The sequence below is a fragment of the Microcaecilia unicolor genome, chromosome 3 (assembly GCF_901765095.1).
Source record: "Microcaecilia unicolor chromosome 3, aMicUni1.1, whole genome shotgun sequence".
In the NCBI taxonomy this organism is placed as follows: domain Eukaryota; kingdom Metazoa; phylum Chordata; class Amphibia; order Gymnophiona; family Siphonopidae; genus Microcaecilia; species Microcaecilia unicolor.
This window is the reverse complement of record NC_044033.1, coordinates 366,931,168-366,956,263: the sequence shown is the minus strand read 5'-3', so window position 1 is coordinate 366,956,263 and position 25,096 is coordinate 366,931,168. Positions and strand designations below refer to the sequence as shown.

The window sequence follows — 25,096 nt, the reverse complement described above, 5'->3', positions numbered from 1 at the left end:
GTGTTAGTGCTTACTGCAGCTTAGTATAGGGTCCCTTAATGTTTGGCTTTTAATTATTGACTTTTATTCCAGCATTTTCTTTATATTGCTGCAGTTTTCTTACTATCAGATGTGTATATGGTTTGCTAGCAGGCAAATGTGAGGTAGTTTTCACCATGCTTCTTTTATGTAGCGACAATACCGCTAAATGTAGATTATTCTTGATTTTTTTTTTTTAGATTCATTACTCAGGGTGTTAGTTTAGTGCATTTAATGTAGATCTAGCAAGAAATTTGAAAATTCCAAACTATTACGTGCTTTATTTTCTTCTTTTAGGATATTATTGATAGACTTATCATACTGAATTCAGAAGCAAAAATTCACTCCTTGTTCAACTATGAGCAATCGCATATCTTTGGTCTGAGGTAAGAGGCATAGCATATACTATTTTAATTTAGTGAGAGAGCACTCTTCAACTGGCAGCCTCAATGCAAGTCTGACTTTATACTTGCAGTCTGCGCATCAGATTTGAAAATGAAAGTATGCTCATACTTTCACTTTGTAAATTCCCTATGAAAAATTCACCTGCAGAGACTTCTGCCTACTTTTTCTACAACTAAATTTTCCAACTTTCCAACTACATTTTCCAACTGAAATAAGATGCACAGGCTTGAAAATACAAAAATATATTTGTCCTATTCCTGCCCTTCCTCCACTCCGGGGAACAACTATGCTGAGTGTGAGTAAAGTATGAAACAATGGGTATACTTTACTCAAACATAAAGTGAGCAGTTTTCAAATGGCCTTCTTATCCATGTAAATATCCATTTACCGCGGTAAGTGGCTTTGGAAAATTGCCTTTCCCAGTAGCCAGTTTACCAGCAAGATATATTTTGGATAATATAATAAACAGAATCAGAGGGGGATTCTTTTTCATCTCTGTATTTCTGAGGAGTAAGTGGTGCAGGTACAGCAGTTTATAAAGCACTGCTAAGTCATCATGGCAACTAATACACAATCTTGTGGGTGCAATGTTCTATCAGGGCTGGCGCAACCCGGTAAGCATGGCAGGGGGCGCCAACCTCTGGAGAGGTGCCACAAGCCATACTTACTGTTGCCGGGAGGCTCACAGTTCCAGCCCCAGTTGCAGGCAGCTCTCGGTGCTGACGGGTCTCACCTGCCTGTCCTCAGCTTCCCACAAAAGCCCTCCTTTCCTTCCTGCCACCCTGCATTTAAACCTTTTATTTTACCTCAAGTCGCAGCAGTGTCAGCGGTGGCATTGAAAGCAGCAGGCTTGCTTCCAGCCTTCCCTTCCCTCTCAGTGTCCCGCCCTTCTGGAAACAGGAAATTACATCAGAGGAGGGTGGTTGTTATCTGGTTGTCCTGACTTAAATGTGGAAAATTTGGAGTTGAATTTCAAGGAGAATGATCATAAAAGTACAGAATAAAGCTTTAAGGAGTGGAGGAGTGCCCTAGTGGTTAGGGTGGTGGACTTTGGTCCTGGGGAACTGAGGAACTAAGTTCGATTTCCACTTCAGGCACAGGCAGCTCCTTGTGACTCTGGGCAAGTCACTTAACCCTCCATTGCCCCATGTAAGCCGCATTGAGCCTGCCATGAGTGGGAAAGCGCGGGGTACAAATGTAACAAAAAAAAAAAAAAGGCAGGTTGTCACCCTTGAGTCAATCTGGGTGTCCTGACTTAAATGATAAATAACTCTTTTTGTGGGAAAAGAAAGATGGTTGGTTGGTGAAAGTTGGGAGGGTATAATGTATGTTCATGGTATCATAGTAAAGAACATCTGGAGAAGTGTTGAAGGTTAATAAGAGAAGATATTAATTAATAATGATTATGTTTGAATAAAATGTTGCTGTTGTTAAACATTTGTTGGTTACCCCTGAGCAGTGCTTTTTTTTGTAGAAAAAAAGGTGCCAGTACTCATTATGGGTAGGGTCACCACATAAGGCTCCACCCCTATGATAGCCACACCCCTTATACCAGCTATGGCGCATATATCGGACATACCAAGAGACAATTAAGGAATAGACTTGCTGAACATACCAGTAACGTATACCAGTATACCCAGTGCAAAATAAGACAGCAGATGTAAATTCTCAAATTGGACATATTTCAAACACTAAAATGAAAATAAAATGATTTTTTTCTACCTTTGTTGTCTGGTGACTTTGTTTTTCTTTCCATATTGATCCCATTCTCTGATTCTGCTGCTCTGTATCTGTTCCCTTAACTCCATTTCCAGAGCTTCCTTTCCATTTATTTCTTTACTTTCCTCTTTCTTCTTCATTTCTTGCCCTATATCCATAAGTAAAAGCTGGGTCCTTCTCCATGAAATTGACTGGAGGAGGTATAACGTGGATCCAGCTTTTGCCTATTTTCTCCATCCATGTGCAGTTTTTCTCCTTTCTTCTCTTTCCCTCATCTCCATCCATGTACATCATCTTTTTTCTTTTCACCCCTCCATCCATGTCCAGCACTTCTCCTCTCTCCACCTCTCCATCCATGTCCAGCATTTCTCTTCTTTTCCCTCCCCTGTATCCATATAAAGCAATAATTCTCTCTCCCTTCGCCTCCACCCAAGTCCAGCATTTCTCCTCTCTCCCCGCCAACCCCTCCATCCATCCATGTCCAGCAATTCTCCTCTATCTCCTGTTCTCCTCTTTTCCATGCCCAGCGATTCTCCTCTCTCCCCTGCCCTCCCTTCCCATCCATGTCCAGCGATTCTCCTCTCTCCCCTCCCCTCCCATCCATGTCCAGCAATTCTCTCTTCCCTGCCCTCCCCTCCCATCCATGTCCAGCAATTCTCTCTTCCCTGCCCTCCCCTCTGTAATGTAGTGCCTTGTAAACCTCTTAGCAGTTTCAGAGAATTACACAGGACGAGCAGCACTGATTGTCTCCATTTGGCTGAGAAGCATAGTTCATTTGCCTGACAATCTCTGCAAAGAGTTCATCCACCAAGACTTTGTTTGGCAGAAGTTTCCATGAAGGGGCAATTCCATTCATCGGCCAGAGCTTTGCCCTCTCTGTACGAGACCTCCCTTTCCCCGTCCAAATTCACTTTATTGCCCACCAGGGTCATCGGCAACCTCTCGTACCTTTTCACTTGGATGATCTGATCCTTCATGGGCTTGATGCCCTGAAAGCTCTGCTGGTTGACTAGGCTGCAAACAAAAATAAACCCTTGTCCGTTTTTAAAGTACAGATCGCGCATGGAAGCGAAGTGCTCCCGTCCCGGCCGTATCCAGAATCTCCAGCACCAAAGGCGAGGAGTCCACCTCGATCTCTTTCCGGTAGAAATCTTCTATGGTTGGATCATATTTAATTTCTCTATGAACGATCCTGTGATTTGCCCACTCCGCCCGATCCGAGCACAACCACTTTTGTATTCTCTCATGGTGGCTCCTTACAGCAGGCGGCTCCTTTCTGCCTTCCCCTTTCGGCTCTCTCCCCGGCGACCATGCAGGCAACGATTAAAAGAGGCTGTCAGCGTCGGAGCTTCCCTCTGCGAGTCCCGCCTATGCGGAAACAGGAAGTTGAAACAACATAGGCGGGACTCGCAGAGGGAAGCTCCGACGCTGACAGCCTCTTTCAATCACTGCCTGCACCGTTCGCGCTGCTGAGTCTTAAAAGAAAAAGTAAGGGGACTGAAAGGAAGTGCAGGACTCGCCGGCGGGGGCGGGGGGGGGGGGGGGGCAAAAAAAGGTGCTGGTACGCCGTACCGTTGCGTACCAGCACAAAAGAAGCTCTGCCCCTGAGGGAAAAGAGGGAAGTAAAATTGACCCTTGGGGACAAGGGAAGATGATTTCATAATCCCCCATTATAATGGGGATTACTGAAGATCACGAAAGAACTCTCCAGAGTTACTGAGGAGAGGGCTGTAAAGTTGAAGGTGGTAAAGTATCCAGCCCAAGGGGGTGAGTTTCTGGGTAAGTTGCAGAGGAAAATTTTCCTGGTTGTTGAATGACAGTAGGGGAGGAGTTAGGAATTAATAAATGTTGTTGTTGGGGTTTGCACAAGGTATTTGGTTGCCTTCCACCAGGACCCTTGAGAAGAGGGAGGTGTCCTGGATGGGTTCAAGAAACTAAGGTTAACCAAAGAGGGAGGTTTCTGCCAGTAAAGTATTAACTGTGAAGTGGAGGAGTATTCCAGGTGGGAAGTAGGGACCCCCTCCCACCCCCCTAAAAAATTTAATAAATATTTGACTTACTTGCCTCTATGACAGCCTCAGATGTTAAAGTCAGGTATATTAGATCAGCATGCAGGTCCCTGGAGTAGTGTAGTGGTCAGTGCGTTGCACAGTGGGGGACCGAGATCCCCATCTCCCTCTACCTGTCACACTTGTGGTGGAAACTGTGACCCCTCCCAAATTCATCAAAACCCTACTGCAACCACATATAGGTGCCCCTTCACCCATAAAGGCTATTATAGTGGTGTACAGTGGGGGATAGTGGGTTTTGGAGGGTTTAGGGTACAATATAAGGAAGCAAAGGTGAGATATGTACTTGGAAGCATTTTTATGAAATGCGCAGAAGTGCCCCCTAGCGTGCCCCATTGCTCTCCTGGGATGTCTGGGGGACCAGTCTACTAAATATGCTGGCTCCTCCTACATCCCAATGGCATGAATCTGTAGATTTTGCACTTGGGATTTTTTTTTTCTAAAATGGACCACAAAAAAAAAAAGTCCAAAGCACAAAACCTTGATTAAAATAGTATTTTCGGAAAAAAAAAATTCTTTTTCAAAAAATTACCTTCATTCCTAATCGGATTTTGGACATTTTGTGTAAAACATCCAAAATCGGACTTAGACATCATTTTGAAAATGCCCCTCTCAGTGTCCTAAGTTGTGCATAGTGACCTCCAAAGGCAGGGGACTACATCCGCCGAAACATGGCCCATGTCGGGTCCTCTTGTTTTGGTGCTTTAATAAATCCACCTTGAACTACATCTCCTTGGTAGGTTTGGTCATTGTGTCATCCTCTACTCCTGCGTTGGCTTCTGTTATTGCCAATAAAAGCATTTTGTTTTTTCCTGTTAGCATTGTTACTTCTGTGTTTACAAAGACACACTATAGGGGCGTCAGCGTTTTTAACGCGTTAAACACTAACACACGTTAAAAGCAAATGCTCCTATAGGAATGTATTGGCAAGTTAGCTTTTAACGTGCCTTAACTTTAAAGGCGCATTAAAAATGCTAACGCACCTAAGTAAACATACCCCTTATTGTTGTATTTTGCCCTTTTATTTAAAGCCAGCCTATAGTTAGAGATTTCCATTTACAATGACTGTTTTGTCCTCTTTAAAAGGAAATTTGCTTACCTACAACAGTTCTCTGAGGGCTGCAAGAAAATAGTCCTCGTAAAACCCTTCCACATCTCTCAAGAAGTTTTCTATAATATATATCTATATACTGAAATGAAGGGCTCTTCTGGAAGTGCTATGAGGTGGGACATCTCACACATGCTCATAGAGCATGTTAGAAAGCTCTGGAGAAATACTGAAATTCAGTGATGTACTTTGTGAATTTGGGCAAATTACTTCACTCTTGTTATCTCAGGTACAAAACTAGAATATAAGACCTCTAGGGACAGGGAAATGCCTATTGTACCTGATGTAACTCACCTTGAGCTACCAGTCAAAAGGTATGATCTTTAATAAAATAAACCACAGCTCCATCACCTGTCTGTGAGACCTGTTATCCAGTTATCTTCAAAAAGTATTTTGCACTTAAGCAGTTTTGCTTTATTTGTTCATTATTTTACAGACACTCTTTGACATTCATTTTACTATTAACACATTTTGCATTTGAACTATTGTGCTTCATTCTTACTTTTTTTGTATTTTTATCCTAGGTTCAGTGTAGGCAGATTCCGTAGAGCAAAGGAATGCAAATTAAGTTATTCTTTGACAGGATCAGTAGTCATTTCCTGGATATTGGAACACTTCTATTATATATAGCCTAACTTAGGCATGTCCTAATGTGCTTGCCTGCCTCTGTCTGCCTGTCTATCTTCAGTTTTCTATCTCATTATAATTATAAGAACATAAAATGATTTGCTGCATTTGTTTTTCTTTTGGGGCAGCTGGTTTGGATATATTTAATGGGATTTTGGAATATGATAAATGAATCCTTATCTATTCTTGCATGAAAAGAATCATTTAGGGAAATAATTGTAGCATTTGATTTGTAGGCTTGCTGAGAGTACAGGCCAGACACACTGGTGAACAGTTGTTTTAGAACGTCCTTATTCCTTTGACATACATATGAAAGAAGGATTCTCTGTGGAATGCTAGGACAGAAATATCTGGAGTTTTACAAAAAAAAAAAAAAGAGAGAGAATTATGTTGGCCTTTCTTAGATGATGGTCCACACTACCCAAGGGAAGCATTCGAGGTTGATGAGCAAAAGCAGGAGATAATGCCTGTGTCCATCTGAGAGCCTGCTATGTCATTCTACATCCTTCAGAGGCAGCACTGAATCTTTTCCATCTGCTTCTATGTCCAATTTTGCTTCCTGGACCCCATCCTCTGTGACATCACTGGGGTGTACAGGTTTAATGCTGCAGGTGGAACGCTGGAGGTGCTGCATGCCGGTAAGCATGCAGTGGCAAAGGAGCATGACTAAGGAGCTTGCTGCTCCTTAGGGTGGGCATGAGGCGGTTTGGGTGGGAACATTGTGTTAAATATTTCTTTTAAGAATGTTTGTTTAAATGGCACCTATTGAGAGTTTGGCAGGGGTAGGTATGGTAGGCTGAGCTCTCTTGTTGGTTGTAAAAGATTATGTTTTGGTCCCTTTAATGTTTTGCGGATAGTTCCTTAATGAAGAATGATAAGTTTAGTGACTTACTGAACGTAGGTTTGGTTAATGCTAGAGCTATTTGTAACAAAACGCAGTTGATTTTTGATTTAATCTTAACGCACAATTTGGATGTTCTTTGAGTCTTGGTTGTTGCAAACTGACCTTGCAATTGTAACAATGTTGTCCCCCTAATTTTACATGGGAATGGACCTGTAGAAAGTTTAAAAGGGACAGAGGTTTTCTTTTTATTTGTACAAAGAAGTTAGGTTTTAAAAGCATTAAGGTAGAACATGAGCTTGCTGCTGATATTTTAGTTGTGACTAATGGAAATATTTCATTTTGTTTGTTGTACTGTTCTCCAGTATTATTGACTTCTGATAGTTTATTGTTGAATTTGTATGTATTTTAGGAGATTTTAATTTTGCTTTTTGATCCTAATTCAAATTTGTTTGTTGAACAAAAGCATTTATCTTTTGATATGTTATTGCGCATCATTCTTTGAATGAAAGTGTGATTTCATCAACCTGGATATTTGCCCAAACTATCTACTCAAGTATACACCTACCTGCTTCATTACTGATCTGATGCTGCATTTAAACTTCATGCTTAGTAATGGAATCTTCCCTGAAAACTATGGAAATATACTACTCACCCCTATTCCTAAAGATGCCAAGAAAAGAAGCACTGATCTTACCAACTATCAGCCCATTGCATCAATTCCGCTGTTTGTAAAATGAATGGAGAGCATGGTGAATAAGCAATTCAATGAGTGTCTGGACAAGTTCTACATTTTGCATTTATCACAGTCAGGATTCCGCGCACTCCATAGCATAGAAACTGTGGTCGTCACACTCCTGTCAAACTTCAAACAGGAAATAGCAGTAGAAAAAAGCATTCTACTTTTACAATTCGACACATCAAGTGCCTTTGACATGGTGAACCATACAATCCTACTACAGCTCTTTGATTACTTTGGAACCAGCGGAAATGTACTAAAATGGATAAAAGGCTTTTAAACCTCCAGAACCTACCAAGTCAACTCCAAAGCAAGTTTGTCACCTCCTTGGACAAGCCAACTGTGGTGTGCCACAAGGCTCGCCTCTTTCCCCAACACTATTCAACATAATGCTAATTCCTCTGGCCGTAGCTCTTTCCAAACTTAGTCTCAATCCAGTCATCTACGCGGATGACATCACAATCTATATTCCTTTTAGAAACGACTTAACCGAAATAGCTGACAAAATCAGACTTGGATTACACACCGTGCGTGCTTGGGCTAACTCCTTTAAATTAAAAGTCAACACAGAGAAAACTCATTGCCTTCTACTCACCTCACTCTATAACAAGTTCAAACCGGGCACCAAATCGGATCCAAGATGTCTGCCTGAGTAGACGTGCGGGAAAGAGCTCCTGAAACCCACTGAAAGCTTCTTCAACTGACTGCTCTCAGACCTGTTATGGGAAAGAGGAAGGGTAAACCTGGAGTGCCTACCTCCACAGGCAGGATTGAACCCCCTCTCTTGAGGCAGCTGATGTTGGAGGAATCGGGACTCCAACCGCCGGGAACCGGAATGTTTGCTTCAGGTGGTCCGGGTGAACGATCAGACCTAAGCGCTGAGGGAGTATCTCTAAGCCCTCCCTTATTGACGGCACCTCCAAGACCAGGACGAGAGGCAATGAGCGCGAGTGAACAGCGCGCTGAATCCGGAAGTCGGTCCCCAGCGGCTGGGTGTGGAGACCCCGCGGCCGCGTCGACGCCAGTGCATTTACCAGGTCCGACAATAGTTTTGCCTGGAAGAAACCCTGGAGAATCGCCCTTGAATCTTGGAGTTATGAAACCAGCTACCGTCACGATGGAATCTTTGTGGGAAGCAATCCAAAGATTGAATATCAGCTTGCAGCAAATTTCAGGTACTTTGTCTGGTGCAGTGGTGGTTATAAAGAGTTTACAATCTGATTTGCAATTGAAAAATGCAGACCAAACTTTAAAAATGGAGAACATTGATAAAGAAGTAAAAATTAATTCCTCAATAAATGTTCTAATGAGAGATAGTAGTTTCCAACAACGCAAAACGGAATATTTAGAAAATCAAATGAGGGCTAACAATTTGCGTTTCCTTAATTTTCCTAAAAGCCCGTTGGTTCCAGCAATTGACATGCTCAAGAAATACCTCAATGAAGTATTAGGTATACCCCCTGAGATGTACCCTCCGATTACTAAAGCAATGTATATTTCTGGAGCACAAGGGAAATCACTGCCTGTTAACCCCCAAGATGATCTGAATATAACAGAACTTTTAGAATCCTCATTAGAGACTATAACAGAAAGAACTACGTTATTGGTTACCTTTGCTCTGCAATTAGACCGCAACAATATTTTCAAACTCTTTTTCCGCCACATTAATTCACCATTCTTTGGCTCAAAAATTCAAGTATTTCCAGATTTTGCTCGAGAAACTCAAAAGAAGAGAAAACAATTTTTGTTATTAAAAGAGAGAGTTTTGCGTATAGGTGGGACCTTTATGTTAAGGTTCCCATGTACATGTTATATTTCCTTGAATTTAGTAAATTATGTTTATTTTGACCCAGAGAAGTTAAAAGCATTTATTTTAACAAAAGAATAATACTGCACCAATTTTGGATTGAACAGCGTTATACCGGCTAACAATATTCTGGGTTCTGTCTACTTGAGGAAGAAGTAGTTTACTTTGATATTATTTGAGGTTAATGTTATTTTCCTGTTCTTGGATCACCAATTGTGGACTAAAATGATCTTTTTTTTTTTTACCTTTAATTGCAAATTTTCCTGTAATATCATTTTGTGATTTGTGTGATTTATGTTTATTGTTTATTTGATTTATGTTTATTGGTAGTGTTAGAATAATCATAAATAAAAATAAAATAAAAAAAAAAAAAACAAGTTCAAACCCTCCACCTTAATTATTCCTGAGCTTGTCCTTCCAATCTCTGAGACTCTGAAAATTCTAGGAGTAATACTTAATAGAAATCTAACACTGGTGGACCAAACAAACACTACCGTCAAAAAGGTATTCTTCTCTCTTTGGAAATTAAAACTTATAAAACCTTATTTTCCTAGAGAAGTATTTCACAATTTAGTGCGATCGCTAGTTTTAAGTCATCTTGATTACTGCAATGGAATCTATGCAGGGTGCACAGAAATGCTTCTCAAAAAAAATTACAAACTGTCCAGAATACAGCTGGTAAATCGAAGTTCGACAGTTCCAGACCATTATGTGAAAAACTGCACTGGCTGGCTACCTGTCAAGGATCGTATAAAATTTAAAATTTGCACCCTGGTGCATAAAATCCTCTACGGCGAAGCTACAGCTTATATGGATAATCTGATCATCTTACCACCCAGGAATTCTTTCAAATCTTCTCGTTCGTATTTAAATCTCCACTACCCCACATGTAATGGCCTCAAGTATAAAACCAGTTACGCATCTACCTTTCTCTATATCAGCACTCAAATGTAGAATGGTTTACCCAAATCAGTAAAAACTACTTACGATCAACCGACTTTCAGAATATCCCTGAAGATCACCTTATTTAGAAAAGCTGGCACTAAAGTCCCGCATTGCATTAGTGACTTCTGAACTGTTACTGTTATACGGACGTATTGAACTCTTCTGCACCTTTCTCTTTTCTTCCCCTCTGTCATTGCTCACCAACTACTTCAACCTTAATGTATCTGATTGTTTGTTACTAGATTGGTGTAAGCCTTTTTACACTGATGTAAGACACATTTAGCCTGCCCATGGGTGGGAAAATGTAGAATATAAATGGCTATAAATAAATAAATAAATAAAACCTGTTGTTACAGAGCTAATTTGGACTGATTACTCCTTGGTTGCCTTTTTAATGAGGGGTCTGGCAGAAAAAGTTGTTGCTCTTAAGCATAAAGTTGTACAATCTTCTTCTGAAGTGCTTTAATTGTGGAAGTTTGGGCTCCTAGATTAAATCTTGATAATTCTATAGAAGAGATGGTCGAATTTTGGGATTCGTCTTTATCTGAATCTTTAAAACCAGGTAGTCTCTGAAAATTTGGTTAAGGTGAATGGAGCTATTTTATCTGTCCATTGGTAAAGGATTCATGAATTGCCAATGCGTAGGTATGAGAGAGAGCATGGAGAGAATCCATAGATGGAGACTATTATAATTCCTATAAATTACTCCTTCAGGAATATGTAGAGACTTGTGATTTGATTCAAAATGAATATTTTAAAACTAGAATTAATGAATCAATTAATAGACCAAAATAATTGTTTAATACTGTTCAATTCCTTACAGAAGGGGAAATAGGCATTAATGGATGTGAGATGTTAACAGCTGATATGTTTGCAGATTATTTTTTTAGTACAAAGGGTCAGTCAGTAATTCAACATCTAGATTAAATACAGGCAAAAAAGAAATTTGATGATGTGATTCTTGATCAGTATATTTGGGAGAAATTTGAGAATGTGGATGCTACGGATGTTTTGTCTATTGCGCAAAACCAAACATCTGTTAGGACAGTTTATGAATGTTCTTCTGTAGTATTGCATGAGTTTGGTGATATGTTTGACCCGAAGACAGCTGTGCTGCTGAATAAATCCATTAATGAGGGTGTTTTACCAGATCAATTGAAAATAACGACTGTTAAACCTTTGTTTAAAAAGGAAAATTTAGATCCTTGCAGTTTAGTAAATTATAGGCCAATTTCAATATTTTCTGTATTATCTAAAATAATTGAGAAGATTGTCTTCCACAAAATTGATGTCAAATTGATGTGAATCAGTATGGTTTTAGGATAGGACATAAGAATCACTCTTATTGTCCACTGTTGATGTGATCAGAAAAGGGATGGGTAATTATAAAAAATGTTTTGATATGTTCTCTGCTTTTGATATAGTGAGTCATGATATTTTGTTGGAACGCCTTTGGAAGATGGGTTTGAGGGATAAAGTGTTTGAGTGGTTTGTTGCCTACCTACAAAATCATAGGATAGTAGTAAGATGGAATGATGCTGTTTCAACTGCCCATTTGTTAATAATGAGAGTTAAACAAAGTTCAGCCCTTTTTTTCATGCTCTTCAATTTGTATATGAGACTATTATGTGATCTTTAGGTTTGGAATTTCAAATTTATGTTGATGGGCACATTTTGTTTCCAGTGAATGATAGTTTTGTGACTGGATACGTGAAATTTCAACAGTATATAGATGTTATTTTAATATGGATGAACGGAAATAGACTGGTGTTAAATTTGAAAAAAAAACTAAAGTATTGATTGTAGGAAGAAATATTAAGAAAGATGTTTTTCAGGTCAATTGCAGGGTTATACTATTTTTGTAAAACTGCAAATTGTCAGTCTGAGTGTTGTTCAGTGGAGCAGTGTCCACACAAAGGCAAGCAGTGACTCAACTGCTTATCTTAATATGGATTTTCATCCATTCCTTCTAAGTAGGACACCAGGATATGTGGTAGGCACGCCGAAAAATGGCCTGCGCTGGTGTAGGCGCATGTATTGGATGTGTGCAGGTGCATTTTTCAGTACGCCTGCAAAAAAGGCCTTTTTTTGCCGAAAATGGACGTGCAGCAAAATAAAAATCAGTCATTTTGGGCCTGAGACCTTACCGCCACCCATTGACTTAGCGGTAAGGTCTCATGCACACTGCCGATTACCGCCTAGTTAGCACCACATGGTAGCAAATAGAAATTATTTTCTTCCACTCATTTTGGACACGTGTCAAAATTAGAATTACCACTCGGGGCACGAGGTAGACGGGCAGTAGTCCTAATTTGACGCACGTTGTACGTGCATTGGCACCTACGTGTCTTAGTAAAAGGGCCCCTAAGTTAGTACAGTTTTTTTTGCACTGCTGCTTAAAGAAAGAAAGAATTGGATTGTGACTGATTATTGATGCTGTCTGGCCTGTATAATTAGCAAACATAATGCATCATTTCTTGTGCCTGAAACCTAGTATGTTCAAGTGATAATAGCCAAAGTCAAAGGGAGTGTTAGTTTGTATGTTGTTTGGTACAAGTATTCATTCTGATTCTCAGTAATTTAAATCCATATAAATGCAAGTACACTTGCGTGAATGAGGTAAAGCAAATAAACATATTGAGCTATTTGACTTCTCATACCTCTAGATCATCTTTTGTGAGCTCTAAGTATATTTGGATTTAATGGAAAAGTTCCACAAGAGTGCTTCATAGCATCAACTAAAAGCATTTGTTTTATTGTTTCATTTAAATACAACCTTAGAGAGATGTACATAATTATATTAGGACTTCTCATTTCCCCCAGTATTTGAGCAACAATATAAAAATGTTTCTTGAGCTCAGACTGGGAATGCTCCATTTTTATGATCTATAAGTCTTAAATATCTTGAAAAGCATGTGTAATTATAGTGACACTTAAAACCACACTAACCAGTTAATGGGGTTGTGCTAATGGTTAACACACCTAAAACTAGCCAAAGTGGTTAAAAATCCCATGCTGGCTGCTAAACACAGAGAGAAGCGGAATCTGGGTGGAGATGGGATATGTCACTGCACACTAGCTGTCAGTGCTGCCAGTATGGTGGCTCTATACATTAGGGATTAGCGGCAAAGGAGTGGGTGCATATTGTGTTCATATGATTTGGCAGTAAGTGAATGCTGTCTTGGATGTACACTTGCTGACTAGAGGAAGCATAGTAATATAGTAAATGACGGCAGATAAAGATCTGTATGGTCCACCCAGTCTGCTCAACAAAATAAACTCATTTTACATGGTATGTGATACTTTATACCTGAGTTTGATTTGTCCTTGCCGTTCTCAGGGCACAGACCATAGAAGCCTGCCTAGCACTGTTCTTGTACTAAGTTCTGAAGCTAACGTCGAAACCCCTTAAAATTTGCACTCCAGCCCATCCATATCTATTCAGTCACGATCAGGGCGTAGACCGTAGAAGTCTGCTGAGCACAGGTTTTGCTTCCCAATTACCGGTGCCACCACCTAATCTCCGCTAAAATTCCACGGATCCATTCCTTCTAAACAGGATTCCTTTGTGTTTATCTCACACACGTTTGAATTCCATTACCGTTTTCATCTCCATCACCTCTCGCGGAAGGGCATTCCACATATCCACCACCCTCTCTGTGAAAAAATACTTCCTGACATTACTCCTGAGTCTGCCCCTCTTCAACCTCAATTCATGTCCTCTAGTTCTATCGCCTTCCCGTCTCCGAAAAAGGTTTGTTTGCGGATTAACTCCTTTCAAATATTTGAACGTCTGTGTCATGTCACCCCTGTTTCTCCTTTCCTCCAAGGTATACATGTTCAGGTCAGCGAGTCTCTCATACGGTTTGCAACGCAAATGCCATACCATTTTTGTAGCTTTTCTTTGCACTGCTTCCAGTCTTTTTACACCTTTAGCAAGATACGGCCTCCAAAACTGAACCCCTGGTTAGTGTGTTGTAAAATCCCTGATGCAGCCAATTTGGCAAAACGTGGCCACGTCAGGTCTATTCTAAAAGATTTTCCTGTACTCCTGGTCTGCTCTGGTTTCTGTTCTGTACTTACTAAAATCCACAATTTGCAGAATCCAAGACTCAAAATATGGAGAATTTCTTCAATAAAGGAACTTCTCAAGTGTTTTTAAATATTTGCAGTACTTTATACCAGGCGGATTTTCTGGTTCACATCCTTTGAAGACTCCTGATATGGGCCTTGTACGTCGAAACACAGCTCGTGTTGAGTCTTGCTAATAAATGTCCCATTTTCACATCGTCTGGCTACTGTTCTTAGTCACCCATGCTATATTTTTGTCTGGCCCTATACATAAGTCAATAACTCACCCAGTCCCCTGGTATCAATGGCTTCTCTCCCTCCCCCTCTCCCCGGAAGCAGGTAATCTGGACACATTTATTCTCCCTCCCACACCCACACTCAAAACATTTATTCTGGATCTCCTCACCTGCACTTCCCAAAGAGTACCAGGAGTTTTCCTGATGTCTAGGATTTTAAGGGCAGGAGGGAACCCCCTTGTTCTTGCTGTCTTCAGTATGGGGTTCAAAATGGTGGCTGTGATCCCTAGTAATAATTTTGCAGTACTGCCATTCAGGGTCAATTTGCTAAATAAGGACTGAGTTTGAAACCAGTGAAATAGGTCCTGGACAGGGCAGGAGTAACTGGGGATCGGTCCTGTTCTTGACACTCTAGACACCAGTGAAACCCCTCTATAGGTATTGGGTTTCTTCAAGGAAGGATGGAGAAGATGCTACATGCTCTGGGGGTGGGAGGATAAGGGATGTAGAGCCATTGATGCCGGGGGATCAGGTGAGTTATCGGCCTTTGTATGGAGCCAGAATGCATGCATCGGTAGGTAGCACTGATGAACCCATGTTATCTGCTGATGCATTTAGCATGCAGTAAGTGTCTGTCTTGTGCAGTAGATGCTTGCCACACCCATACCCCCATCCCCAAAGGTGCAGTAAATATAAAAACTTAGAGCAAGTTGGTAAACAGGCCCCTACATGAGAAGGGGGTTTAAGAGCAGATATATAGATATAGATATCTTTACATTTTTATTTTAAAAGCAAGCTCTACTGCATTTTCTGGTACATGGATTAATGTAGATCATTTGGGAAAATGCTATTACTTTATGCTTCCAGATATGATGTGAATCACCATTTTTCCACTTTATTTTTATTTGATTTTCTTCAAAATGGTTTCACACAGCAACTTTATGCAGTGGTTTTTCCTTTTACCATTTAGCACTTTACAACTTCAATAAAATATATTAGTGTCAAACGATATTTACCAGGGCTTATAGTTCTGTTATCCAAATAAGAACCAAAAGACTACAAGCTCCAGAATGCTTTGAGTGGGCTAATGACCATTCAAATGACCTGTATATTGATGGCTGAAGTTCTGATCTTCATCTCACCACTGAGTTGAATAAGTGCTAATTCAATTCTATTCTGTTCTGCAGTTAGCTTAGCAGGTTTTTAAAAAAGGTTTGGATATCTTCCTAAAAGAAAAGTCCATAAGCCATTATTAAGACAGACTTGGGGAAAATCCACTGCTTATTTCTAGGATAAGCAGTATAAAATGTACAGTTCTGGAATTTTTGCCAGGTACTTGTAACCTGGATTGGCCAGTGTTGGAAACAGGATGCTGGGCATGATGGACCTTCGGTCTGTCCCATTATGGCAATTCTTATGTTCTAATATGTTATGTGAGCCATTCTTTTAACACAACATACAGTTCAGTATTTGTCAATATCATGCATTGCTTTAGTTGTTATCTGTTAAAAACACCCAAATATGCACACCAAACACTCCCTTGCAAATATTCTTTAAGGCACCCCATAGTTGTTTCTAGTTGTAGCTACCAAGTAATAAAACAAAATTTGAAATTTATTCTAATATAGGGGTAGATGCACTAACAAAAACGTTAAAGCCCTTCCCTTACCGATTCCTTAGCGAATCGGTAAGAAACGGGCATGCATCAAGGAAATCGCATGCAAATGAGCTGCTCGCTGCTAGCTCATTTGCATGCGATTTCCTTCCAAGCCAGTCGGCCAGCTGAGCATGCGCAGAGCAGCCAAGCGTTGTGCTGGCTGCTCTGCGCATGCCAAGGACGTCCTTAACTCAAAAAACAACAAGGGGTGTTAGCAGCACGTCCGATCCCGCTTCTCAAGGGCTTAGTGCCTGCCAGCACCGGGAGAGACGGAAAGCAAAGAATAAAATCTTCGCCTTGGATCCAGACCAGCTGTCACCATCCCTCGTATTACCCCTGCCCGCCCCGTCCACACTCCAAGACACCCCCGGGGCTGGAGCGTGGGCATGAGATCCGGTCCTCGCCTCCAGCTGCAACTTCCCGGGAATCCCGTGAGCTGAGAGAAAGTGAGCTGATCGCAGAGAGAGATGTCAAGAAGGAAACAGGCAAATCAAACATAAGTGCGGAGCGGATCGCTTCACTGTATCAGAGTAGAGAGCAGAGAGAGTAGACTGAGCTGCGCCTCGTGGAGCCCACACAGGACCAGTGTGCGCTCCTCTCTCATGGCTTCTGCTGTTCTCTCCCTGCCAGCGACGCGCAAAGCTGTAGCCAGCTGCAGGACCACCCGAGGGAAAGGAAAAGTGCTCTAGTGGGCTGTCTTTCTTCAGCCTCCTGTCCTCGCTCCATTCACTTCCCTGTTATTTGCCTTCTGTCACCCTACTTGCAGGGTTTCTCTTTTTTTTTTTCCTTCCGATTCCCTCACAGCAGCCCCAACGAGAGGTGCAGACCTCCTGTTAGGTTTTCCACGGAATAGGGATCGGAAAACGGTAGTGCATCTCATTATAATATGAATTATACACATTATAATACTAATTTGCTCATCTGCACTCCATTTTTGATAACTGCTACCGTGACAAGACTATGCCCTTTTGTGCATGTCCCGGTTTACTATTTGCACATTAAACTGGCTAGAACCAGTTTATAACCCACGTTGCTGGCTCGTTAAGTTTAGTGCATCTAGCCCATAGTCTCTAACTATATTTACTTTCATGCATAGGGTCTAAACCTTATCTTCTTTTATTTGCAACTCTTTTTAACCTTTTATAATTTTATAATGATTTGTAACATTGTTATCATTGCAATTATTGTAATTTTAACTTAGCACCTGTTGCTTAGCTTAACACTTGTATAACTGTTCAGTTTTATCTTTTTCTGCTTAAAAGTTGCCTTTGTGAAAGGTATGGGAAGGTGGACTGTTGTAGTCGATCATCTGTTACCAGTATGTCAGGTTTATGGCAAATATATCATATACTATCACTTTTTCAGAATTGAAGACTCAGAAAGTGAGATAACACAAAGTCATAAGGTGGATAATGCATGTTGGAGCAATGTTCTTATGATCCTGTCTTAGCTAACGTATGTGAAAAGGCCAAACCCCTAAGGCCATGATTGCTAAGGATGGTTTTAGCAGAGATAGAGCATATGCAACAATTTTTGTAATCTCATATATTTACTGTTATGCCCTATTCTGAAATTTTGTTATATTTTATCTCCTACAGGTTACTAAATGTGTTATGCTGCAATTTAGATACTCTTCTACTTTTAGAATCTCAGTACAAAGTTTCAGAAATTCTTCTAAAAGCACAAAAGGAAAATGTCACTGAATCTGCTGCAGGCCCTGGGTAAGAAACAAATATTAAATGTCTTGTGTGGATGTTTTGATCTGATATATTTATGACATATATTTTGCTTTGATAACTTTGCCACAAAAAGACTTTTATTTTTCCAATCACTGTAGAGAAGAATATATTGTTCCAATTTTACATTTTTGGTAATTCTATTATAAATAAATATTTGTTACCACCGAGTTTGTTTTTAACTGTAAACTGCAGTTTCATGCACACAGTGATATAATTTTAGATCTTCCAGTTACGGTTTTTCTTCTTGTCTTGGAGCTTGATTTCTTAATAGGACCCCTATGCGAGAAGTTCAAAAAGGCATCTATTTTATAAATGCAAGATATGCACCCATGTGCCTATGTAAAATAGGCTCCCAGAATCAGTCCCAGTACCACGCAAATGCCGACACATACATTTACACCTTCTCTAAGCAGGTACTCATATAGTTGATAAAATATGTGCCTAGATTGGAACTCTGCCTCTGCTCCACCTAAATTGTGCCCATAGTAATATGTACATGCAGATCATGTGAAAGTAAGCACAATTTGAATGCATGTACATAGTTGTGCAGTTTTATAAAAACCCTTTTCTAGTATAAAACTGGTTTTGCAAATGAAAAACCTTTATAAAGTTACCCTCACATCATGCAGTTACAGTTAAAAACTTACATTAAGTGGTAACAAATATGTATGAGGTTGGTACATGTTTCATAGTGTACATACTGCATATTATCCTTAGTTATCTTTAGTCCCCAGTGCCCCACCCAGCCTGAGTCTCTGCTTTCTCCCATCATTATCAAATCTCTGCTCTTTCCTTGCTGTTCTCATCCTACCAGTCTATAAGCTCAGACCTTCTTCTGATCTCCCCTTAGTCCTCCAGTCTCTGCTGTCACCACACACCAGTTCCCGAGTCCCTATTCTCTCCATCCCCAGTCTCATCCATCTTCTGATCTCCACCCCACAGTTTTTGGGTCCCTTTCTTCTTCTTTTCTTCTTCCAGTTCCCAAGTTCTCATCCTTTCCTTTGCTTCCCCTCTCCCCTAGTCCCTGACTCCACGTTCTTCCTTCTTAGTTGTTTCTCCCTTGGCCAATCATCCAGCACCTCTAACTCAAGTCTCCTGGGGCTGCTTCTTCCAAGTTCAGCCATGTGATTGAAGCTGACACCATTTGACCCTTGGGGCTCTGTAAATATGGAATCCTGCTCAGTTCAAAGATTATCTGTTTGAATTGTGCAGGGTATGTAAAGTCAACAGCTCCATTTTTTGAGCCGGGAAACGTTACTGTTGCACTCCAAACCACTATCTGGTGGGAGAATCGCCACTTAACACCTGAGGAGAACTGGTTTGTGATGTCATCAGCCGCCGATGTATGTCACTTTTTAATAAACAATTAATTTGAAGAGCCTGGTTTGTTATAGTAATAATTTGGAGTTATCTGCAATGGAATTATTAACGTTTTTGGTATTTTCTGAAAGGAAGTGATCATATATTTATTAATATTACATTTTTGTTACAGAGATTTTATAATTGATGGTCTTTCAGTAGAGAGAAACCATATTCTCATTAGAATGAATCTTGTGGGAGGGCCTTCTGAACGGATTTTGCCTCCAAGAGCTTTACATCAGGTTAGTAACTAAATATAAATACAAACGTTATTTACTTTTACTTCTTCACAATAGCAATTGATTTTACTGACACTGGGCCTTATTTAGTAAAGAGTTTTCCCTTGGGAGTGGAAGCTAATATATCACCTAGATTGGGAGTAAAAAGTAGACATTGTTTTAAGCCTATTATTTGGTCTCTGTGAGCTGCTTGTACATAGCTGCCTTCTCTAAATTGGTTGTTAGCTTGACAAATCACAAAGTTCCATTCCTCCTGCGTCACTGACATCAGCAGCCTCCTCAGACAGTTCATAACAAGCGCAGGTTAGGTAAAAGAAATGTAAATATAATGCCAAGAGTTTCAAAACATTTTATCTGAAGAATATTTGATGAAGTCTTGTGAACAGTGTTTTTTTTTTAAATTTTTTTGAGGGGATTGTGGGTGGGAAGTATGTGTGCATTATCCTGTTGTTGACGGAAAACACCTGCTACTGGTAACTCCCCCACCCCCGTTTACAAAGCCGCACAGCAATGTCAACACAGCAAATGGGCTGTGTCGGCATTAGCGCACTGGCAGCCACTAGTGTGGCTTTGTAAATAGGGAGGTGGGGGGTTTGCTTTCTCTGTGGTCAACAAGAATAATGCAGCCATACTTGGTGACTCCCAAGCTGAGGGTTACTTCAGAGTATGTTGACGAAAAATAATGCAACTCAGAAAATCAGAGGTGGAGGAATAGCAGTCTAAGCAAAGAGATTCTGAAGGATGGCCTAACCAAAATTCCCATCAGATCTTGATTCTTTGTTGATGCAGTAATACTGTGTAAATGTTGTGGCTTTTCATATGTCCAGAACTGGAACTCCTCTCAGCTGAGCTGTAGGTGCAGTCATGTCACATATACGATATGCTCCTGTTCTGCCAGTTAACTGAAAGTTTCTCTGATGATAATATAAGGAAATACAATCTGTTATCCAAGAAGACAGGATATATACTGGAAGTCCTAAGGAACACTGATGAAAGAAAATAAAAGTTGAGATGATATCCGGAGTTCTTTGGTTCTGTAATATAATACTGTTTGCCTGCAATCTAGGTTATGTAGAGATGCTTCTCCTGGTAGATTATCAGGCTTATTTTCGAAAGAGAAGGATGCCCATCTTTCAACACAAATCGCAAGATGGGTGTCCTTCTCACAGGGTCACCCAAATCGGCATAATCGAAAACCAATTTTGGGCATCCTCAACTGTTTTTCGTCGCGGGGACGACCAAAGTTCACGGGGGGCGTGTCGGAAGCATAGCAAAGGTGGGACTGGGGCGTGCTTAACACATGGGCGTCCTCGGCCGATTGTGAAAAAAAGAAGGGCGTCCCTGCCGAACACTTGGACAACTTTACTTGGTCCTTTTTTTTTTTTTTTTACGACCAAGCCACAAAAATGTGCGCTAAATGACCAGATGACCACCGGAGGGAATCAGGGATAACCTCCCCTTACTCCCCCAGTGGTCACTAACCTCCTCCCACCCTAAAAAAAAAAAAATTAAAATATTTTTTTCAGCCTCAAATATCATACCCAGCTCCATGACAGCAGTATGCAGGTCCCTGGAGCAGTTTTAGTGGGTACTGCAGTGCACTTCAGGCAGGCGGACCCAGGCCCAACCCCTCCCCCCACCTGTTACACTTGTGGTGGTAAATGTGAGCCCTCCAAAACCCACCAGAAACCCACTGTACCCACATGTAGATGCCCCCCTTGATCACTAAGGGCTATGGTTGTGGTGTACAGTTGTGGGGAGTGGGTTGGGGGGGTTGGGGGCTCAGCACACAAGGTAAGGGAGCTATTCACTTGGGAGCTTTTTCTGAAGTACACTGCAGTGCCCCCTAGAGTGCCCGGTTGGTGTCCTGGCATGTGAGGGGGACCAGTTCACTACGAATGCTGGCTCCTCCCATGACCAAATGGCTTGCATTTGGTCGTTTCTGAGATGGGCGTCCTTGGTTTCCATTATCGCCAAAAATCGGGGACGACCATCTCTAAGGTCGACCTAAATGTTGAGATTAGGGCGTCCCCGACCGTATTATCAAAATGAAAGATGGACGCCCATCTTGTTTCGATAATACAGGATGCATCGCCCCTTTGCGGGGACATCCAGCAAGGACGCCCTCAGAAAATCTTGGGCGCCCTGTTTGATTATGCCCCTCCACATGGCTTTAGAAAAAAAAAAACACTTGGAGGGCATTGTCTTGGGTTGAAAGATACTACTACCTTAGGTAGAAACTTAGGGTAAGGTCATAGTGCCACGTTGGTAGGAAAAAAAAAGTATATGGTGGATAATGTATTAAGGCTTGCAGTTCACTAATCTTTTGAGCCGAAGAGATTGTGAGAAGAAAAAGTGTTGTCCAAGTGAGAAATTGGAACAAAGCTGTAGCTAGGGGCTCAAATGGAGCAATAAGCAGTTGATATAGTACCAACTTAAGTTCCTAAAGTGCAGGGGGGTGACTGTAAAGGTGGATGAGTGTTTCAGAGACCTTTAATAAAAGCTTTCATTAAAGGATGGGAAGAGATTGGCATATCTTGATGGATGTCATGAAAGGCCAGTTTTCCTGCCAAATGTACTCTCATGGAGGACGTCGAGACCTGAATCAGAGAGATGTATGAGGTGTTGAAGTATAATTGGTACAGGGCAGGAAAAGGGATTGAATTTGTGTTTGTCACACCGTATTGAAAATCCCTTCTGTTTAAGTGCATAAGATTTGTTAGTGGAAGGTTTCTTTGCTGCTTTGAGAATTTCTTGAATTGTAATAGGAAGAGGTTGCACTTCTATTCCTTGAGTCGCCAGGTATGGGGAGTGTCGATAAGCATGGCTGCTGCAAGGCTCTTAGACACTGGGAGCAGCGAAGCATCGAGTGGGTCTCCACCTGCCTGGAGGCCTTCTGCTGGGGAGGGCCCCCGGGACCATCCATCGTTGGACATGACCCTGAGGGGACATGTGCCTTTGACGTTGTCCTCGCTGGCACCGAGGAGCCTCAGTGACACGCTTCAGATGAAGTACAAGAAGCATCATCATCAGTCGCCTTTGACACATGGTGCCGGGAGCTCCGGGGCGTTAAAGGGTTCGGCACCTAAGAAGCATCGGCACTGGGAGGACTGCTCCCCCTCCATACAGGAGGTGCCGATTTGCCGGTCTCCCAGCAGCCAAGACCCTTCTCCCGCATTGACACCAATATACACCTGAGCCGGCACCCCAGCCTTTCCCGGTGTCAGTACTCAATGAGCACATCTGGGGCTTGCTCCCTGAGCTGCTGGATGGCCTCATGCAAGGGGTTGCACTGGCATCAGGGTTGCTTACGCCTACCTTTCCTACCGTTGCGGACCTGATTGACCTTCAGGCTGCTGTGCAGCCTCTGACACCAATGCTGCATACAGCTCCAATGTCAACTGCCACCTAAGCTGGCACTCCCTTGATGTTGATGTTGGAAGCTTCGCCAGAGTCGAGGCGGAAACCGACTTCTCGACACTGTTCTCGAAGACATGGTTCCTCCATATTGAGGCAGATTCGGTCTTGACATTCCCATCAGGACGTATTGTGTGACACCAAAGAGGAACACTCATGGGATTCAGAGAAGGATCCAAGGTACTTTTCCTCTGTTGAGTCCTATGAAATTCCCTCTGAACCCTCCTCTCCACCTGAAAGAAGAAAGTCTCCTTTGGAGAACTTTTCATTCCCTTCTTTTCTTAAGGAAATGGCTGAAGCTATTCCCTTTCCTTTGGAAGTGGAGGACGAGCCCAGGTCCAAGATGCTCGAGGTCTGGGACTACATGTCACCTCCTAGGGAGGCTGTGACTGTCCCTCTCCACGAAGTACTCCAGGAAGTCCTCATTAGGAACTGGGAGTCCCCTGTGTCAGTCCCAGGCATGTCCAAGAAGATCAACATCCAGTATCGGTTCCACAGCGCACCTGGTTTTGATAAGCCCTCAGTTGCCTCACAATTCCATGGTGGTGGATTCCGCTGTCAAAGGGCCAGGAGTTCCAGGGACTGTGCCTCGGCACCCCAGGTAGAGAAGCTAGAGCCCTGGACTCTCTTGGGAAGAAGATGTACCAGGCTTCAATGCTCATCTCCTGTATACAATCGTTCCAGCGCTTCATGAGCATCTGCTTGTGAAATTCAGTATGTAAGTTGTTGGACCTGGCTGAGACACTCCCTCCGGAGCAGGCCGAATCACTTGGCAAGTTGGTAAGCAGCAGAAGTTGTGTCAAACGTTCTTGGCCAAGGGCAGATGTAGCAGATGTAGCAGCCATGATCTCTGCTCAGAGTATAGCAATGTGCAGACTGTCATGGCTGAATGTTTCTGAATTGGAACAGAGGTTGGCAGATGCCCCATTCCGAAGGGATAAACTTTTTGGAGAGAAGGTTGAGGAGGTTGCTGATCAAATCAAAAAACTTACTGATACCCCAGGGCTTGTACGCTTTCTTCAGAAGTGGACAATTAGATCCAATTTGACTAACTTCCATTAACTATCCAATTCCATTAACTATCCAATTTGAACTTCCATTCCAAATTCTTCAGTCACAAAAAATGCTGATGACGGATGCATCTTTCCTGAGATGGGGGGCTTATGTAGATGGGCTTCATACCCAAAGTGTTTGGTTCACCTAGGAAACAAATCTTCAGATCAATCTCCTGGAGCTCCGGGTGATCTGGAACACTCTGAAGGCTTTCAGAGATCGGATGACTCATCAAATTGTACTCATTCAAACAGACAGTCAGGTTGCATTGTATTACACCAACAAGCAGGGGGGCACCGGATCATGCACTCTGTCAGAAGGCTGTCTGGATGTGACACTGGGCTTGCCAACGTGGCATGTTCCTTTGAGCCACTTATCTGGCGGGCAAAAACAATACCCTGGCCGACAGACTGAGCAGGATAATGCAAGCACGAGTGGTATCTGAATATGGGCATAGCCCACAAGATCTTCCGAGTGTCGGTAGATCTTTTTGCCACTCAGATCAACAAGGTCCCTCAGTTCTGTTCCAGGCTTCAGGCCCACGACAGACTAGCGTCAGATGTCTTCCTCCTCAGTTGGGGGACAGGTCTTCTGTATGCATATCCTCCCGTACCTCTAGTGGGGAAAACTTTGTTGAAACTCAAGCAAGACTGTGGAACCATGATTCTGATCGCGCCACACTGACCGCAACAGATATGATTCCCTTTTCTTCTGAAGTTATCCTTCGAAGAACCGTGGAGATTGGAGTGTTTTCCGACCCTCATCGCACAGAACGTGGGGTCACTTCTACATCTCAACCTCCAGTCTCTGGAAGTTGATAGCTTAGAATTTGTTTCCTTGGGTCTTTTAGAGGGTGTCCCCGGGTCTTGCTGGCTTCCAGGAAAGACTCCACTAAGAGGTGTTATTCTTTCAAAAAGAGGAGGTTTGCCGACTGGTGTGAGAGGAAGGCCTTAGATCCACTTGCTTGCCCTACACAGACCCTGCTTTGAATGCCTTCTATACCTATCAGAGTCTGGTCTCAAGACCAACTCCATAAGGGTTCACCTT

At 42.0% G+C, this 25,096-nt stretch overlaps 1 protein-coding gene and 1 pseudogene across 3 annotated transcripts in view; one reads left to right on the top strand and one right to left on the bottom strand.

The window, feature by feature from the left end:
• TBC1D32 (TBC1 domain family member 32) overlaps positions 1-25,096 on the top strand; it is a 327,052-nt gene that overhangs the window by 182,086 nt on the left and 119,870 nt on the right. For all 3 annotated transcript variants that reach the window (XM_030198562.1, XM_030198561.1, XM_030198563.1), the window contains exons 23-25: positions 316-404; positions 17,841-17,963; positions 19,474-19,582. In XM_030198562.1, coding sequence (XP_030054422.1) covers positions 316-404; positions 17,841-17,963; positions 19,474-19,582 — 321 coding nt within the window. The remainder of the gene's footprint in view (positions 1-315; positions 405-17,840; positions 17,964-19,473; positions 19,583-25,096) is intronic.
• On the bottom strand, positions 2,855-3,389 carry LOC115467361 (annotated as a pseudogene).